General features: G+C 44.9%; 2 protein-coding genes across 4 annotated transcripts in view; one reads left to right on the top strand and one right to left on the bottom strand.

Moving 5' to 3' along the window:
• Positions 1-16243, top strand: part of LOC144122189 (general transcription factor 3C polypeptide 3) — a 188808-nt gene that overhangs the window by 147867 nt on the left and 24698 nt on the right. The gene's annotated exons all lie outside the window — the stretch shown is intronic.
• The window catches only part of LOC144122190 (protein RCC2), a 46210-nt gene continuing 37958 nt past the window's right edge, over positions 7992-16243 (bottom strand). For both annotated transcript variants that reach the window (XM_077655770.1, XM_077655769.1), the window contains 2 exons: positions 8840-9018; positions 7992-8777 (listed from right to left, as the gene is read on the bottom strand). In XM_077655770.1, coding sequence (XP_077511896.1) covers positions 8604-8777; positions 8840-9018 — 353 coding nt within the window. In that variant the 3' untranslated portion in view covers positions 7992-8603. The remainder of the gene's footprint in view (positions 8778-8839; positions 9019-16243) is intronic.

Below are 16243 nucleotides of genomic sequence, written 5' to 3'. Positions count from 1 at the left end.
CAATAGTAAAGTGCGACAAATACTTTGATCTGGAATTTGTGCGTTCACATTCTTCTTTCAGCACTCACCCGAAAGCGAAAAGAAACTTCTTTAACGACCCAAGCAGTCTGACGCTATATTCCGTGCCTACACGAGCGCGGCCCTTACCCGCATAAATACAGTATGTGTATTGCGCGCTGATCTTATAAGGACACAACTGAAAACAAAAAAAAATCAGCAGTTGGTAACGCTGGCCACGGTCCATGGCGTAATATAGCTGCACTTACCAATTACAACAGTGATCAAAATCAACTTTTTAATGTGGCTGCATCAATGAAGCCAGAAAGATCAAAACCCTTGAGCCTACAATTTTGACTCATGATTGGCTGCTTGTTTAGGTAAACAGAAAAGCGTTACCAGCGGTCTCCATTTTCTCACGGAGGAATTCTGTTCAGTGGTGCTGAATGTGGGTGGAGCCCTACTGCAGATTTAATTGTATCCAACTATATAGTCCACCTTCAGCGTACGTTGGTCACATATGCGGTAAAAAAGAGGGGCAGCTGTGTAGTTGTTGTTTGAAGCGGCAGCCAGGGGGTCGTTCGAGCTTTATAATACAGTCCAAATTAGCGCTCAAAATGTGTTTTTGACTAGCGGCCGGGGGAAAACGCTTTGATCGAGTGAGCAGACGACAGTTGCCAAGAAGTGTTTGCGGTTATTCATCCACTTTGCGCATTATGTCCGAGAACTGAAGGTACAATCGTGGAGTTCTTGCCATTCATATCGCCATTTAGCAGTCACGTTGTGGCCAGAAAGCAGTGTTTAATCTAGGCTAGAATGGACTGAAGCGTCTTTGTTTTCTGCAAAAGTTTGCCTTAAAATATATAACCAATATAGTTTATATCAGCTCAGTGTTTAAGCACTGCACTGCTTTCATGCAGCTGTAATACGCTATGCTGGTCAAATGAACAAAACTCCGAACAGGAATGCATTGACGACACGGTGTCGTGGCATCAACAGAGTACGTCGCTGAGGAACAGACGAGTCACTGGGATTAAACACGTTATCAATCTGCAGAATGCACTTAACCACTGCTTTTTGAATTCTTTACGTGTTTGCTGTTTGGAATGTTCGCACATCATAGAATAACAGAATATGCTCATTTCTGACGCGTATCTTACGCTCCTAACCACTGCGATTACACGCGTCGCGCAGAGCGATCACCGGCTCGCCGCTTCAGCAAGAGGCCGCGTGGCGCCGCCACCGTCTCTGGAACGACCGCCGAATAGTTACGCATCACAGCCTTTTTTTACTCCCGATAGCAGCCTCCTCGATACACATCGTACCTTCAGCACCACGTCAAAAGTCGCATGTTTCGTCCACGAGACCAAAAGCACATAACCCAGGTAGCACCGAACATTATAATAGTGTTATAAAAATGGTATGCAGGTTGCAGTATGTTACATGTTCCATTGTAATGATATATTAATGTTAAAAATTAACATATAACATTGTGTTATATAGAAAACGTTACTTTAATGCTCTAATGAAACATTGTTGTAATAGTCTACGAAACATTATTAATGTTAGTCATAACTACAAAACAATTTACAGATATATTTCGAGCACAGATTTCCAGAACCTTTCCCACTGTTTTTACAGTAAAGATGTTTTTCAACTAGCAGTACATTGCAACATCTCTTGGACAGTACTCACCATAAATTGCGTGCAGAGCCCCATTATTTGGTAAGAAAACCTGTTATTACCCATTCGTCACTATCACTCATGGGACTTCCCATAGTAATGGGAATATAAGCTTTACTCCATGATATCCGTTCAGAGATGAGTGAATAGGAGTTGTATGTTGTGCTGTATAGTGGAACTGAAGTGTCACCCTCATTGCTGGCTCTTCCAAAGCGTTGCAAGTTGTGTGCCAGCACAACCGGCGGGCCTGCATGCTTGTGCACGTCTGCTTAGACATATTCAGTAATGTTACATGTATGTTGTTTACATGTCAGTGAAGCTTATTCTAACGTTTATATGTAAGATATAATGTTAGAAATACGGACAGTAACCACAACGGACAGTAAACACATTGAAATAACATTTGACCAAAACAAAATTATAACATTATCGTAATGTTTCGGTGCTACCAAGGAAACCGACGACGTACACTGGAAAATCTGTAATCGTCCCACTAAGGGTAGACAGCTGGGCTAGTTGGTTTGCATTATTCTGGAACATGGTACCAGCGCAAGAAACAAGGACGAAGGGAGAAGAAAGACCGGCGTTCGTGTTGTCTTTCTTCTCCCTTCGTCCTTGTTCTTGCGCGCCGCGTGCGCCGGCGTTCGTGTTGTCTTTCTTCTCCCTTCGTCCTTGTTTCTTGCGCACCCGGATTCGTGTTTTCTTTCTTCTCCCTTCGTCCTTGTTTCTTGCGCAACCAGCGTTCGTGTTGCGTTCGTGTTGTTTTTCTTCTCCCTTCGTCCTTGTTTCTTGCGCTGGTACCGTGTTCCATAATAATCGTCCCGCAGCTGGTAGCGCCAAGGGGAGGTGAGGGTTGAGACCCATCAGTTCACATCATAATTTGCCGAGTGCTTTCTTCAGAACTTGATGACAAAGACGTTTCCCAGTAAGGCAGCCATATTATTAAGTCACTCTCATTGGCAAGCATGTATGTGAAGCCGTTGCTGCATTTTGTTGTTTATTATTTCCTACGCGTAGACACCGTTCGGAGGGAAACTCAACAGTCTGCGTGGAAGTCATTGAGGAAATATGCCTATTTGGTTTCAGACGTGTCTTCAGCTGTCCACCCCGTAGAAATGCGGCGACCGTCTGTTTGGAAGAGAAATTTGACATTATTAATCAGTGGAATTCCCTCTCTACCGTGCAGTAAAAAGACAAAGGGATCTGTGTAATGCTTGTTGGGGGCTAGTTGGTGCATGTTTCCAGAAAAGGGTTGTAGCGCCGAAAAGGAAAACACATAGCAAGCGAGACGGGACACGCGGAACTTCCAACTGTGTATTCGCCGCGAATGCGAAAGAATATAAGCACAACAATCAAGATGAGGTTACAAAAACCACATATGCGCGCGAGGGTTGTAGAAAAAAGTGGAAAAAAGATGTGAGGCACACAGGTGTCTCACCCACGTGCACCTAAAAAAGCAGTTTCATTCTTATAAATGGTAATAGATGGGGTACTGACACAATCACTAGTTGCTTTTGATATAGAAGCCCTCCGACAGTTCACGGCTGTCCCATAAATGTTGGAAAAGCGCAAAACAGTTATATTTTGCAGGTCATCATCCGCGCTGCTGGCATAGCCGAGAAACTTGGGGCCATGTGGACATCCTTACGTACATACATTCAAACAAATGCCGCGTAATTTCTGTGCTGCACCCCCTGTCACTAAGTGCTCAGAATGCGTCTGCGGCCTTGCGCCGTGTGCCATATGCTGCTCTTCTTTGGGATGAGCTGCTGGTTTTCTGCCGGCACTCATCTGGGGACGAGACAAATTCGTGTAGAGCGCACGGCAACGGGGCCCAGGTCTGACCCCAGCTGCGCCTTTGATTCAGATGCAGTACAAACCTGCCTGCCGCCCTCTTGATTATTTCCTCTTCCTGCCGCTCGAATTCGGCAACTCGGGATCCTAATGGCCTACACCTTCAAAGTCCCTAACTCAATTAAGCCAACTTCGACCAGACGCAAGAAATCCCACTCACTCGGCACCAGCGTCGCAGCTGCAGGTTGTAGCCCAGAGCCCGGATGTGCGGCCTTGGCTGGTCGTCCTGGAATGACGCCTCACAGCATCCCTTTGGCTGCTGCTCCTCCCTGAGGTCTTGTTGATTGCTTCTTGTAGAAGGGTGCCGGATCCTGTCGGCTGATAGTCCGTCTTTCTTCAGAGGGGCACAGGCCTCTCCAGACTTGCTTATTCGGCAATGATTGACAAATGCAGATGAGGAAGAAGTATATTTGCAGAATTTACAATGTTGAAGACGAAGTCACACAGACAATGCTAAACGGACTTCCTCACCTTTATGCATGTTGCAAGGGACGCGCGGGCAGGCAGTTCCGAGAACTCTCCACGTAGACCGGATACGTTGAGATCTGAACTTAAATGCAATTAAAAATTCGGCGGGCACTTTGACGATCTAAACTGCGCGAGACAAAAGCCTTTCCGCGCGACTTTGGCTGCTACGGTTGCTGCCTTTGTGAATTATCATTAATTTCTAAATCCGACGTTTTTTCCGTCCATTGTTTTCACTGCTGCGACGACATCCGGTGGATGTGACGCAGCGGTGGAACTGACAACTGGCTTCTTGTAGCAGCTTTTGTAGCAGACGAAATCGCAGTTTGTAGCAGGAAAAATGGCATTTTGTAGCAGATATTTGAGCTTTTGTAGGAGGAAAAAAACTGTTTCTTAGCAAAATGTCATGTCTCGACTTAAATAAAGAAGGCTTGTTTTATTTCTGGAACAGTCAATTGCTCAGGTGCTCATGACAACTATGGCCATGCAAAAACAAGCATCAAGCCCAAATTCAGTCTAAAGTCTGTTCTTTCCTGCAAAAATTTGCAAACAGGAGATTTTGCTAAAAATAAAGCAGTTTTTATTCAGATGGGCGACAACGAGATATGCAACAAAGCTATAAAAAATTATACCATTCTTAGAACTGCAAATTTAAAGTACTATTTCTTTTCTTTCCTTGATGACTCCGGCTCAGACAGCGCCGCTGCGAGCCTTTCCTGTCCATTCTTCAGAATGGCTTGCAACATCTGCACAATTTTTAGACTTGACGCCTTTTGCGAAAAGCAGCTCAGCATTGGTGATCATATTCCTGGCTGCAGCCTGATCTTTTCCAGTACCTTCTCTTCATTCTGACCTCTTTTCTGGGTGTCCTTGTGTGGTACATCAGCCTTCTTTTGCTTGTTTTGCACGTGTCTCTTCTGGGGCATCTGCCTCCAACCACTGCAGCTTTCACTACCGCGATACTTTCAGCGCTCTGATTATTCGTTGTCATAGGAATGGCAGCTGGGTTTCGGCCGAAACGCTGGGAATATGTCATTACAGACCTAAGCCCATTTACAATTTGTATTGAAAAGGACGATCGCCCTCTAAGCACTCGCCAATTTTCACTGAAGCCCCTCTCCAAATGAGCATTGCTGTGCGAGAGGCATAGAAGTGCTTTTACAAGTGCCGCCAACAAGGGATATTTTCGAGCCCTATCCTCTTGCTTGAGTTCGAAAAATTTTTGCCAGAAGTCATTAAGTCAATCGGATTGTCTGGCTAATATCTTCTGAGGCACAAAGACTAAACTCATCCATTAGGGCGGAGACCTCGTGAGCTGCGATGACCTCCGGCTGCGATGACCAGCATGGAAGAAGATGGACACTTTCTTCGCGCCATTTTCTTCAAATCAGCACAGGTTTTGAACAGTGTTGCCGGCAGAGGTCGGATTTCGCGACAGTGTATTTCGGTTTTGCTCTCGATTTCCGATTTGGCGCAGTTTGGTGCAATTGGCACAGCAGTTCCCCCACTGTGTGACGTCACACCATTTTTTGACATTTTTTATTATAATTGTTTTACAGTCATCAAACGTGGCACCAAGGTTTATTTTTTCCACCTCTATCTGATGCGATCATTCTTTTTTTCCCATCTTTATTAGTTCTCGAGTTATTGCACTATGCTGTGACGACTTCCGATGGATGCGACGTCCCACCATTCCCGTGGCTATATCAACATCCGCACTATTTCGATGCAACTTTGACATTTTTGCCCATAATTAGCTCATTACTCTAGAGTCATCAAACTTTGTTTCTAGGGTAATTTTTTCCTCTATCTGAAGCAACCATTCTTTTTCTCCTATCTTTATTAGTTCCCACTAAACGAAATGCCATGGACGGACACGATCGTGGCCGCGAGCATGAGCCATTAAAGGCTTTCGCCTTAAAATGTAGGCGTTAATGAATCGCGGCCTTACAGATGCCTTAGTGAAGGACTCCAGAAATTTCTGCCAAATGGGGTTCTTTAACATGCACTGACATCGCACAGTACATGGGCCTCTAGAATTTCGCCTCCATTGAAATTCGACCGCCGCGACTGGGATCGAACCCATATCTTTCAGGTCAGCAGCAGAGCGCCACAACCACTTAGCCACCGCGGCAGTTTTGTTTTCAATTAGTTCATTCCTTACATAAAAGCAAAAAAAAGATCTCATTCAAAGCTGCATACTGAATTGCCTGGTGCCTCCCACGGGATGGAACTGAGCGGGTTCCAAAATGTCACGTTTCCCAAGAAAATAGGTACACACCAAATATTTTATGATGCGTTTTTGCTTTGGAGTGATGCGCATGACATTAGTTAGCATAGACCACTGCTCGCACCTATGCTCAGCAAACAATTTTTGACTTCTTTTCCTATGCAGTTTTGGTTTCAGCATTGAAATGAAAGTTGTGACATCGCTAACACCACATCACATGAAGCATCCAAAAACTGCAATGGCTTTTTGTTCACTCAGCTTCTTGTGTAGGCTAGCGCAAAAATTTGAGCAAAATGCATTACAGTTTTTGTACACCTCATGTCTCTTACCTACCTAGGAAGGCGTAACCATGATTAGGATGCCGAAACCAAAACTATATTTGAATTATTTATTAAACACCCAACAAAATATTTGATGTCTATACCACTTAAAGTGACACAGACAAGACATAGGAACAGGCGAAACACAAGCCAAAAATAGCAAGATTTACACCGCTGAGTTTGGGACAACAATATACTTTCATGCTATTGCACTACCCAAGAGTATCCATGGCTAATTGGCAGGGTTGCAAGATTTGTCGGGGACATGGACTCAATAAGCTGGCTCTCCTTCAACGCATCTTGAGCGGTAGCTTCCCTGCAGGTCTGATCGAACACCTCAAGAAGTTGGCTTTGTGTCAGCATGCCTCCAGATATTACGCTCCTGTATGGGCCTGAGAGTGCCACAGCCACAGTGCTGCGTAGCGCTCCCAGACCAATGATGACGGGGATTTTTCATGACGTAGGTGTGTAGCTAGCCAACCAGAACATGCGTTTTTAGCATGTTATGCCAGTTGTGCCTATGAAGTCACGCAGTTCGCACATGCGCATGGTGTGCCGTGCTGCCATTGGCAATTTCACATGGCTTTCATTCTCTGTATGTGCACGATGCCAGAACCTCCCCTTTCCTATGAAACTAAGTTATCCAGCGAGTTGAACAAGATGCAAAGAAATCCGAAGCCACTGCAGCGTACACAATTCTGAGAAGCATGCTGAGCACCATTTTGAACAACACGCCTGACTTTCGGGCTAAGGCAGAGAACAGATATGGCGCCAGACGTGTATGCACAACTGCGTACAAAGATGTTGAGGCAGCCACCCGCCGCGGTGGCTCAGTGGTTACGGCTCTTGGCTGCTGCCCCGAAGGATGGCAGACGCAGATGGCTTTGTCTCCGCAGACAACGTTGACACCGTGGGGAGCTTCCGAGGGGAGATATTGCCGACGTCGTGGGTAATCAGGACACCACTGATGCAAACTGTGACGAGGACTTGAGAGAACCAGTACTTCCACATGTCCCATGCACTCAGGATGACTCCTTGCTATCACGCGTTGACAGAAGGCTGCCGTGTCAGCTGTTTAGAATCCATCAATAACATTGAAAAAAATGTGCTCTCTTCATGGCAGTAAAACAATTTCACAATTATTTCGCTCTGAAGCCTGCTCACAGTACTAAGTGGCTACAAGAGAAATACATTTTTTCCAACACGTTCTTAAATTTGCTTGTACTTTTAAATCGAGTCACACATTATATCGAACTCGTAGGTGCTTTTTGTGAGCTCAATTTTTGGGGGTTCGACTCCACTATTCGTAAAATGTACAAGAAGCCATAATAAAATTCGCAGAAACACATGGCCAATTTGTGAGTGCACATGTCTCTGCCAAGGCCAGAATATTCAGAAGAGACGTGACTATGGCCCTAGCACAAGTCAAAGACAGCCATTGATGCACTTTGGAAATTTGTTTTATTATCAAAACATAAAATCTATTGTCCTGAGATCATGCAATGAGGTCATGTTGCACAAACATGATGAGTGGCCAATCACTGTTTACCCAGATGTGGCTTAGGCATCACACACGTGTGGCTAAAACTGTACAAACAAAGAGGGTCAAAAGGGTGGGGAAAAATGGCAGGAGATTCTCACACAACCAAGGGCAGCTTATCCCTTATTGCTCACAACTTTGGCTTGACTGGAGCAGCAGCAGAGGCCCCCAGTTGCTGGCAGGGTTGGACACAGCGGAACAGTCCTCCCGAGCATCCTGACCAGCTTGCAGTCCGATTCCACAAACTTGCACACACACACACACACAAGCACTTCCCAGAGGCCAGTATAGACTGTGCCAATCAAGCACGCAGATGACATCATAAGCAGTGGTGGCGGTCAGGAGGTGAATACTGGGATGCGTGCCCCACAACGTGGTGCCAATGTGAGTATTTGCCGGAATGAGTAAAGCAACAAGCGCAAGCAGTCTGGCTGAGAGAAAGGCTGATTGGCCGCTGATCGTGTCGGGTGCCAGGGATACATGATGCGGTGTATGTACAGTGGTGAGCAGCTGCTCACGGCTGGAACTCGGGCAGGCGGCGGATGCGGGCGCGCTCCTCCTCAGTGTCGTCGCGGGCAATGAAAACTGAGTGGCCCAGTCCGCAGGCCACGGCATGCATGTGGATGCCTTCGAGCAGGCGCACCTCCTGGGGCGTCGTCGACGACTTCTGCCGCCCCTCTCCATAGCCCTGCAGCAGCAGACACACGTCTCGATCCAGCTCCCAACCGCCCAAAACGCTACTAGGCTCACCAGCTCCCCGTAGGTGGGGTGTGGTCCCCAGGAGATGACGCTCTCATCAGCCAGCACCACGATACTCTTGTTGGAGCAGCCGATGCCCCGCACGTGCCAGCCTGTCAGGTCCTGGATGGGCTTGGGGTACATGGTCGCCTCACCACCATGGTTGTTCATGCCCCAGAAGTAGAGCACCCCTGCACGGACACCTTTCCTCAGTTCCTGCTTCTGGACCAAGTTTGCCACTGAAGGCGAGGGAGAGAACTTTCTCTGGTTTTTTTACAGAGGGTGGAAAACAGAGAAACATGGTCTACAAGGCTTGTAAATCCAGCAGCTACTCAAGTGAACATTGAAAAATGTGATGGACAACCGTGTCAAAAAATAAGAAAAAGAGGAAAAGTGCACTCAGTAGTATCTCTCTGTGTCAAAATAATTCTTAGTTCAGCCATTACATCATGCTGAACGACCAGCTGCTAAGGGCAGTCTAAAAGACAATTGTTGCGCAGCTTTTTTCTGCATGAGGATGCGACTAAATGTGGTGAAAATTTTACCCTATTTTCAATTGTCTGCTACGTCCTCATTGCCACACATCAATGGCTAAAAAATTTGCTTTCTCAAAAAAAAAAACAGAGCTTGTAGTCCTTTCTGGCCACAGCAACTTTACTCAGCAAGTTTTTTCTGCTCAGCAACTAAATTCATAGCTGCTAAGTGCCAAGGATGGTCAGAATATTCTCTTGTATTGTAACGGGTGTGGACACCACATGAGAGTTGTTTACACTTGTTTACAATTTTTTTCTAGCGTTTGCCACATCATCCTGTCATATTGAACCACCGAGAGTCAATGTAAGTCATATTGAACCACCATGTCAATGTGAAAAAACAACATTTTTGAGAAAACGGGGAAAAGTTTCAAAACATAGTTTCAATTTATTTTCAACAAACTATGGCACAAAATCACGTTTACTTCGCGCTAGAACCCTCCAGGCACCTAATCGTTTTCTTTCACATGCTGCTTCCTCATGCCCTGGCGGAAATTCTTGTTGGATGCCTTGAGCTGGTCTTTTGCAAAACACATCTTTGAAGCCCCATACTGCTTCGGTTGATCCCCAGCTTCTTCAGAATTGCCTCAGTGGCACATTCTCTGCCAGAATTAACTCTCGTCTTTGGTACACCTCACAGGGAGCGCACTTTCATCTGTGTTCCCCCTCCACCTGTCAGAGAGGCGCGTGGTAGCAAGGCTTGCGAGTTTCTCGCTTTGCCCTGTTGAAGCTGCACCACGAATGTTTGCCTTTTGGGCACCGTCAATGCGGCCTTGAGAGTGGAGTTTTGTTACGAGGCTCTGCTTTCCTTGTTTTGGAGCTGAGGAGCTGGCACCCTAAGCCACGGTAATATCACGAAGCCAAGCAAGTACAGTAGACTCTTGTTAATTTAAACTTCAAGGGACCAGAGATTTTTGTCTGAATTACCAGTAAGTTTGAATTATCAAAAGTGCACCTTAATATGATCCCAAGACTGAATGCAATCTGCTGTATCGATATCTATACATACAAATAGTATTTTGGATCTACTTCCCTAAGCAAAAGTAGCTAAACGCTTTAGCAGAACAAAAATATGGGTGAAAGGCAGTAATAAGTTTGTTTACTCAAGTGTGGTCGTAAAAGTTTGTCAATAATGCGCTCGTTTTGCAACAGAGTAAAAACCGCAAGGGATCAAAAAAAGGTCCGAATCATCCAAAAGCCAAAAAGTCGAATGGCTACAAAAAAATTTCCTGAAACTATTTCACACCAAACTAAATTTAATTGATGAAAAAATAGGCAGTGGTCCTCTGCTTTTAAATGAAAAATTGCATGGCAATGACGGTTTTTCGCAATTCCATGATTTTTAGCGCATGCCCACTATCGGGAATGCCAGAGGAGAACTGCTCCAAAACAGTACCACCTTCCACGACCGCCTCCACAGGTGTGATGCAGTAGTGGTGGGACCTCCTCACACGCACCAGTGTCCATGTAAGGAGGCATCACAACGAACAGCTCGGAATGAGCGCGCATTGTCGGCACAAAGGACCACGCGGATGGACACGAAGGAAATGCACATTTGCGCCGGAATAGCGAGACGCATTCTAAAAAATATATATCTATATATTTGAAGGAAGCCAACAGTCACTGAAGCCAAGGTGCACAGGGGAATGTTTCAATTTTTTTTAACAATCTGTAGTGCCAATAAATTGGTTTAAATAAAATTACTTATAAAGAAGCAAGAAAACAACCATGCCGCCTGTGGGATCCGAACCCACGACCTCCGAATATCGCGTCCGGTGCTCTTACCAACTGAGCTACGGCGACGGCTGTCCAATCTGCTGCCCTCGTGGGTATTTATGTTTATTTGGTGTACGCGAACGTCGAGAGTGTTCACCAGCGCCGCCCTCGTCCATAGCGGCGGACGTAGCACGTCCTGTAATACCGCGAGCGTGATGTGGAACGTCATCTAACGGCGAGGGCGGAAACTGTGCGAGAGCCCTCTTAAGCAACCTGTGGCATCACGACTGCCAGAACCGAGACCCTCGTTAAGCTATTAGCAGACAAGGTAAAGTAAATGAGGGGCCCGTTTAACAAGCTTTTGAAGGGAGCCAACAATCACCGAAACCGAGGTGCATAGGGGAACGGCGCGCTGGTGAACACTCTCAAGGTTCGCTTACACGCAACACATAAATACCCACGAGAGCAGCAGATTGGACAGCCGTCGCCGTAGCTCAGTTGGTAAGAGCGCCGGAAGCTATATTCGGAGGTCGTGGGTTCGGATCCCACCGGCGGCATGGTTGTTTTTTCTGCTGCTTTATAAGTAATTTTCTTTAAGCGATTTATTAATTTAAGTAATATTATCCACTGATAAGCACAACACATTTTTAAAAAATAACGTTCCCCTATGCACCTCGGTTTCGGTGACTGTTGGCTCCCTTCTTAAGTTTGTCAAACAGGCCCCTCATTTACCTTGTCTGCTAATAGCTTAACGAGGGTCTCAGTTCTGGCAGTCTTGATGCCACAGGTTGCTTAAGAGGGCTCTCGCACAGTTTCCGCCCTCGCCGTTAGATGACGTTCCACGTCACGCTCGCGGTATTACAGGACCGAAACCAAGGTCCATAGGGGAATGTATTATTTTTTTAATGTGTTGTGCTGATCAGTGGGATAATAATAAGTACTTAAGATTAATCTGTCGCTTAAAAAAAATTACTTATAAAGCAGTAGAAAAAACAACCATGCCGCCGGTGGAATCCGAACCCACGACCTGCAAATATTGCGTCCGGTGCTCTTACCAACTGACCTACGGCGACGGCTGTCCAATCTGCTGCTCTCGTGGGTATTTATGTTTATTGGGTGTAAGCGAACCTTGAGAGTGTTCATCAGCGCGACCCTCGTCCACAGCGGCGGACATAGCACGTCCTGTAATACCGCGAGTGTGACGTTCTACACAATATATTTTTCTATATGATATATTTTTGATGCATCGAGTAGCAGGGACTCCGGCGACGATGTTGCATCATCAGATTTTGTTTCCAAAGCTGAAACTAGAACCAGAAACCAGAACGTTGGCCTGTTTGTTTAATTTCTTGTTTTCTGTCCGTTTGTGTGAATCAAAGTGTTGAGAGGGGAGAGATTCGTTGCCTGCGAGACAAGAGGGTGCTGTACCTTCAGTGTAAGGACCGCCGTGTAGAACTTAGTACAACCGTACTAAGTTCTGTTGTACTAACTTTATGCAGTTCTTAAAAGGTATATTTACTCTCTTTATTTCCTTGCCATGAGCTTGAGCAGCACACAGATCTGCTCTCTCATTGCCTTTTATTCCCACGATTCGGGACCGAGCAAAATTTTATATTTTGCCCCTGAGCTGCGGCAGTTACCAAGTTGTGTATGATATAACTAAGCAGAGGGTTGCTTGCATTTTTAGGATGGAGAGCTGCAAGTACACTTAAGGAGTCTGAGTAAATAATAGCGTTTTTGAGGTTCTCACTTGGTGCTTTTTCTATGGCCACACATACTGCGTAGCACCCCGCGGTGAAGATGGAGGAACACTGTGGTAGTCAGTCGCACTATTTCCTCCTAATTCCCTCGCACCACTGCACTTCCTACGCAACTATCTGTTTTTGATCCATCAGCATAAAATTCTCTAAGACTACTGTATTTTTCTTTGAGTGCAAGAAATTCTTGTATTATTTGTTGTTGTACAGTTCGTTTTTTACAGAATTGTGTAAGAGTGAAGTCAGGTTGTAGGAAAATTGTACCATGGAGGCAGTGTACCTCGTCTTCGAGCAATGCCAGGTAATGTATGTAGTACTCTGAGGTTTTGGCACATCTCTTCAAAATGCAGGAGAACTGGCCTAAGAGCAAGCAGTTTGTTGTTAAACAGAATTCTGGATGGGTACTTTGTGACTATGGGGTAACATAAGCGTTTGGGCATGGAATGGATTTTTAATATGTATGAGCATGTTAGCATGGTTCTTCTGCCTGGAAGTGACGGTCCGTTGGTTTCAACATAAAGACTGTCTATAGGTGATGTCCTGTAAGCACCAGTTGAAAGATGTAAACCTAAATTGTGTACTGGGTCTAGTCGTTTCAAGTACGATGGCCTTGCTGAAGCATATACTATACTACCATAGTCTAAACAGGATCGTACCACAGAGCGGTAAATTTTTAGAAGGCTTGCCGTGTCAGAACCCCAGTGTTTATGTGAAAGGACTTTGAGTATGTTCAGTGATCGGGAAGTTTTCTTCTTCAACGTGTTAATACGAGGCAGAAAAGCGAGTTTTTTGTCAAATGTTATGCCTAAAAATTTGTGTTCATTTTTTACGGGCAACTCGGTTTCGTTCAGATATAGGGTCGGATCTGCCTGTAATCCTTGTTTGAGTGAGAACATAATGGCTACTGTTTTCTGTGCAGAAAACCGGAAGATATTTCTGCCTGCCCATGATACCAGTTTGTTCATTGTTAATTGTGTTTGTCTTTCGCATGTCGATATGTTGGAGGATATTGGGCTTTTGCTGTGGACTTTTTCAAGTTGATGAACTTCTCCTGCGTTGGATATCTATGGAAAATTCCCCAGGCTTTGTTTTGCCTCCTTTTTGCGTCTCGGCATTCTTGTGTGCACCAAGTTTTGTGATTTTGTTTTACTACACCAGACGACTGTGAAATTGATAGGCGTGCAGCGGTTAAAATACAATTTGTGATAGATTCATTTAGTTCGTTTATGCTGAGATTATCTGAAACTATTTTATCTAGGCTGGCCCTTTCTCTAAAAATTGCCCAGTCGGCTAAATGTAACTTCCAACGTTATGGTTTCGTCGGGATGACTTGCGGTGGGGATGTTAGGCTGACTGATACAGGGAGGTGATCGCTGCCGTATGGGTTGTCGATGACATCCTATTTAAAATAGCCAAAAACAGAGGGTGAACTAAAAGACAAATCTATGGAACTGATTTTTCCCGTGCTCGGAGAACAGTATGTATCTTTGCCAGTGTTCAGGAGATGTCGCGCCATTTTGGTTGACTGCTGGTCAGTGATGCTGTTGTTGTTGTCTTCGGGAGATATTGAGGAGAATCCAGGGCCCCCGACGGAAGAGTATTTGAAGGCCATTCTAGACAACCAGGTAGAAACCGACCGGAAACTTAATTCAATTCAAGAACAAATTGGTGTTCTCTCAGCAAGGACAGAAAAGCTGTCAGATTACCTAGTGGTAATCCAGGAAATGACCACAAAAATAGATAAGCTCGAGGATACTGTCAGGCAACAGGCCAAAAAATTAGTTGAGTTTGAAAACCGTGGGCGGCGTAACAACCTTTTAGTGTTTGGTGTCCCGGAAGAGGCGAGCGAAACAGAGTCAGATCTGAGGGCAGCTGTTGCGGACATTTTTAAAAAAGAACTAGGTGTCCAAGTCACCACAATAGAAAGAATTCACCGTATTGGAAGGAAGAAGCCAGGAAAACATAGACCTATCATAATGAAATTCTATGACAGCAGGGAAAAGGACAGCATTTTAAAAAATTTCAAGAAACTTAAGGGAAAATTTGTTCATGTCAGCAATGATTATGCAAAAGAAACTGCAGACGTTAGAAAGAAATTATGGGAATCTGCCATTGTAGAAAGGGACAGCAAGCAAAAGGTGTCTCTGGTTCATGATAGGCTTAAGATTGATGACCGTCTATATGCCTGGGATCACAGTCGCAACGAGCGTATTCTTTGCCAAGAACGCCGTGATAAGGGCCACCATAGCAATCGCAAAGTGTCAGAGGAAGCTTGCAATGACAAGGAGGGCATGCCTTCCTGCAGTTCAAATACAGCATAGCTCAGAATCGTTTCGCTCAATGCCCGCAGTATTCTTAACAAGGTTACTGAATTAGAATGTCTGTTGCTATCTGAGCGACCGCACGTCGTTTGCATTGCAGAAACATGGCTCAACAGTGCTATTTCTTGCGACTGCATTATCCCTCCTGGCTACACAATGTTTAGGTGGGATCAGGACTCTCGTGGTGGTGGTGGTGTGGCCATTATTGTTAAATCATCGCTGACAGCCTGTACGGTTATGTGTGACATGTCGGAATCGGTGTGGTGTAAAATCATGTTTTCTGGCATGTCGTGCCTCATAGGAGTCGTTTATAGGCCGCCAACAACTTCACCTGATTTTCTAGATATGTTAAATACATTTCTTTGCTCACATGTAAACAGGAACACCAGGCTAATAATGACTGGTGATTTTAACTTGCGACATATCGATTGGGAACTTATTTCGCCTGGAAATACAGAAATTTCTTGTGCCGAAAAATTATTGGATATCACATTTTTTCATAATTTAAGGCAAATAGTGAAGGAAAACACACGCATAACGTCTCAATTGCAGTCATTGCTTGACTTGGTGTTCCTTTCCCATAAAGTAGGCGATTATGAAATGGCAGTCACGGATGGTATATCCGATCACAAAATCATTTTGCTGAATGTGCTTACTTGTAAACCACCACCTACAAAACCTACTGTACGTGTTGAAATCAAAAACTATGCTAAGGCTGATGATGCATCTATTCTAGATTATTTAGAAAAGTGTTTCAACGAATTTGAAAATGTCTCCGAGGTCGAAACAGTTGAAGAGTTGTGGCAGCGCTTTAAAACTATTATTGAAGTCTGCATAGATCAGTTCGTTCCGACCCGACTCAAGAAAACGAAGCGGAGTAACCCATGGATAACGAGGGATATTGTTCACACGAAACGGAAATTAAAAAGGCTGCGCAGAGGAAAAGCAGATCCTAGGGAAATACACGCAGTACGTCAGGGAATAAAGGCTTTGTTACTCAGCTCGAAGCAAACATTTTTTGATCACACTTTAAGTGATTTTCTTAAGACTTCCCCAGAAAAATTTTGGCGTTATATAGACCGCAGAAAG

Source organism: Amblyomma americanum, chromosome 2 (assembly GCF_052857255.1).
Source record: "Amblyomma americanum isolate KBUSLIRL-KWMA chromosome 2, ASM5285725v1, whole genome shotgun sequence".
Classification (NCBI taxonomy): domain Eukaryota; kingdom Metazoa; phylum Arthropoda; class Arachnida; order Ixodida; family Ixodidae; genus Amblyomma; species Amblyomma americanum.
Note: the sequence above shows the minus strand (reverse complement) of the source record. Positions and strands in the feature narration are given on the sequence as shown.